The 2,726-nt window shown below is 33.5% G+C and overlaps 1 protein-coding gene across 1 annotated transcript in view; it reads right to left on the bottom strand.

Moving 5' to 3' along the window:
• PCCA (propionyl-CoA carboxylase subunit alpha) overlaps window positions 1-2,726 on the bottom strand; it is a 478,959-nt gene that overhangs the window by 295,698 nt on the left and 180,535 nt on the right. The window contains exon 10 of the mRNA XM_017861220.1: window positions 2,587-2,689. Within this exon, the coding sequence (XP_017716709.1) occupies window positions 2,587-2,689 (103 nt within the window). The remainder of the gene's footprint in view (window positions 1-2,586; window positions 2,690-2,726) is intronic.

Here is a 2,726-nt window from a genome sequence, read left to right on the forward strand (position 1 = left end):
AGGAAGGCAGGCAGGGAGGGAGAAAGAAAGAAAGAAAAAGAGAAAGGAAGAAAGGGAGGAAGGGAGGAAGGGAGGGAGGAAGGGAGGAAGGGAGGGAGGAAGGGAGGCAGGAAGGCTAAAAGGAAGGAAGGAAGGAAAAGAAAATTCAACACTGTTAAGATGTCAATTCTCCCCAGAATAATCTCTAGATTCAATACGACCCAAATACAAATTTCCCATCAGATGGGGTGTATGGGAGTGGAGGTGGAGGTGGGAGTGGGTGGGTGTAGGCATAGGTGTCTGTACGGGGAACAGGTTGACAAGTGAAGTCTAAAATTTTCATAGAAATTCAAATAACCTAAAAAGAATCAAAACTATCTGCAGAAAAACAATACATTTAGACCACTTACAGAATCAGGTTTCTGGATTTATTCTAAAAGCAAAATAGTTATGACAATGACAAAATCTCACTTAATTTGCAACAAATGGTCACTGCAATAAATGATGCTGGAGAAAGTGGATATCAGAATTTTAAAAATTACTCTGACCCTGCCTCACACCAAACAAATAAAATTTTAATAATTAAAGGAGAGTAACAGACTTAAATATCATACCTAATACAAAAAACTCCTAACTAGGGTACATAAAGTAGACTTAAACTTGACTTCACTATAATTCAGAACTTCTGTTCTTTGAAAGACATTATTATCAAAGTGAACAGGCAAGCCACATGAAGGGAGAAGTATACACTATACATACATCTGACAAAGGACTCATAAGCAAAATAGATACAGAACTCTGACATTCCAAGCATTTTTAAAAATCTAATTTGAAAAAGGAAGGCAAGGATGAAAGTTTGAGAAGTCACTTCACAATATAAGCCATTCAAATGGTCAATAAGCTTATAAACAGATGCTTAACATCATTATTCATCCGGGAAATGCAAATTAAACAGACATATCATCACATGTCCACTAATATGGCTAAATGTTTTTAAAAATTGAAAATATCACATGCTGGCAGGGGTGGCATTAATGGAAACTCTCATGTATTTCTGGTGGGAGTATATATTAGTATAACCAGAGTACCCACTAAAACTAAAAATAACCTTACTACATAATCCAATAATATCTCTCCTCAGTCTATCCGAGAGATGTATATATGTTCATAAAAAGACATAGCAATTTATTTCTAATATAAAGAAACTAAAAACTCAAAGATCCATCAATAGGAAAATGGATAAACGTCAAACAATGGGAGAGCACAGAGCAATTCTTAGAAGCAAAGGACAGCAGACATATCATCACAAGTCCACTAATATGGCTAAATGTTTTTAAAAATTGAAAATATCACATGCCGGCAGGGAAGAATCTCAAAGACACGACGATGTGTGAAAAAGAAGACATGATAGAGTACATCACTGGATTTCATTTATGCAATTTAAGAACTAATCTATGACATCAGATAGGAAGAGCAGTTACTTTTGGTGGCCACGGGTAGGTATGGACTGGGAAGAGCTGTGATGGGACAGTCTCTATCTAGATATGGATGGTTGTTACACAATTAGATGTGTGTGTATAGAAATTGTCTTGAATTGTACACTTAAGATTTATGGATTTCACTGTGTGTGTATATATATATGATATACAGATATCATATATATACAATATCTCAATTTAGAAAATCTTTTAAAAGGCAAAACAAAGCCCGCTAGCCTCAGAAATAAATTGTGTTCAATGTTGTAAAACATCCAACTGATTATATAAGTTTGGATATTTTTTCTCACTTTAGAAAATTTGAGGATCTAAATGTTGATTTTCTACCCACAAATAATATCTATGTAAAGTGACCATTAAACTTAAAGAACAAACTGACAGAATCTAGGACTTTTTATATCATGCCCATGTCAGAAAATATAAGGTCAGCAAAAAACCTTTTATTTATCTGGTTCTCTCTCCACAGCAAATTAAGATTTTAAAAAATACTTAAAATTCGTTATTTCTAATTTGACATTTTTTTAAAACAATTTTAGCTATTACATATCAATTCATGGTCATAATGTATAAAATTAGCATGAAGGCATTTTCAATAGGCAAATGAAAATTTCAACAGACTTGTCTTCTTCCTTGTTTTATTTTAGAAAACCCATGTTGTTTTAATGGGTTTTTAATGCTTTAAGGATTAATATCTTAAACTGAATAGAAGAAATGATTTACAGATCTCTATACAACCAGCTCCTTGCAGAACACCTGTCATAGCAAGCTACATGGACATTTAGTAAACTGAAGTAGCACAGGGGTCCAGGTCAGGCACTTTTCTTTTTTAAAAAATGCCCTATAATGGTCCAGTCTTGGAACGACATAGCCTGGTCAGCTATCTTGGGAATGCTTTTTTTGGAGGTAGATTTTTGTATCATTCCCAATCTCAACCAGCATCCTAGCACTTTAACAGAAAGTACAACAGATTCCAAAGGCAGGTAATCGATTTATTTTGTACGTATCAAAACAATTCACAATCATTGTACATGGAAGAAAAGATCATTCCAATAGGATTAAATGATATTATTTTAAAGTCACAGTAATGAAAAAGCATTTTAAATGTACCAACCTGGATTTCTATATGACGAGGATTATCAATAAATTTTTCTATTAGTAGTCTATCATCGCCAAAACTAGAAGCAGCTTCTTGAGAAGACAATCTAAAACCATCCCTGTAAAAAAAAAAAAAAAAAAAAAAAAAAAAGAAAA

This window comes from Rhinopithecus bieti, unplaced genomic scaffold, assembly GCF_001698545.2.
Source record: "Rhinopithecus bieti isolate Rb0 unplaced genomic scaffold, ASM169854v2 scaffold_2254, whole genome shotgun sequence".
NCBI classification, from domain to species: domain Eukaryota; kingdom Metazoa; phylum Chordata; class Mammalia; order Primates; family Cercopithecidae; genus Rhinopithecus; species Rhinopithecus bieti.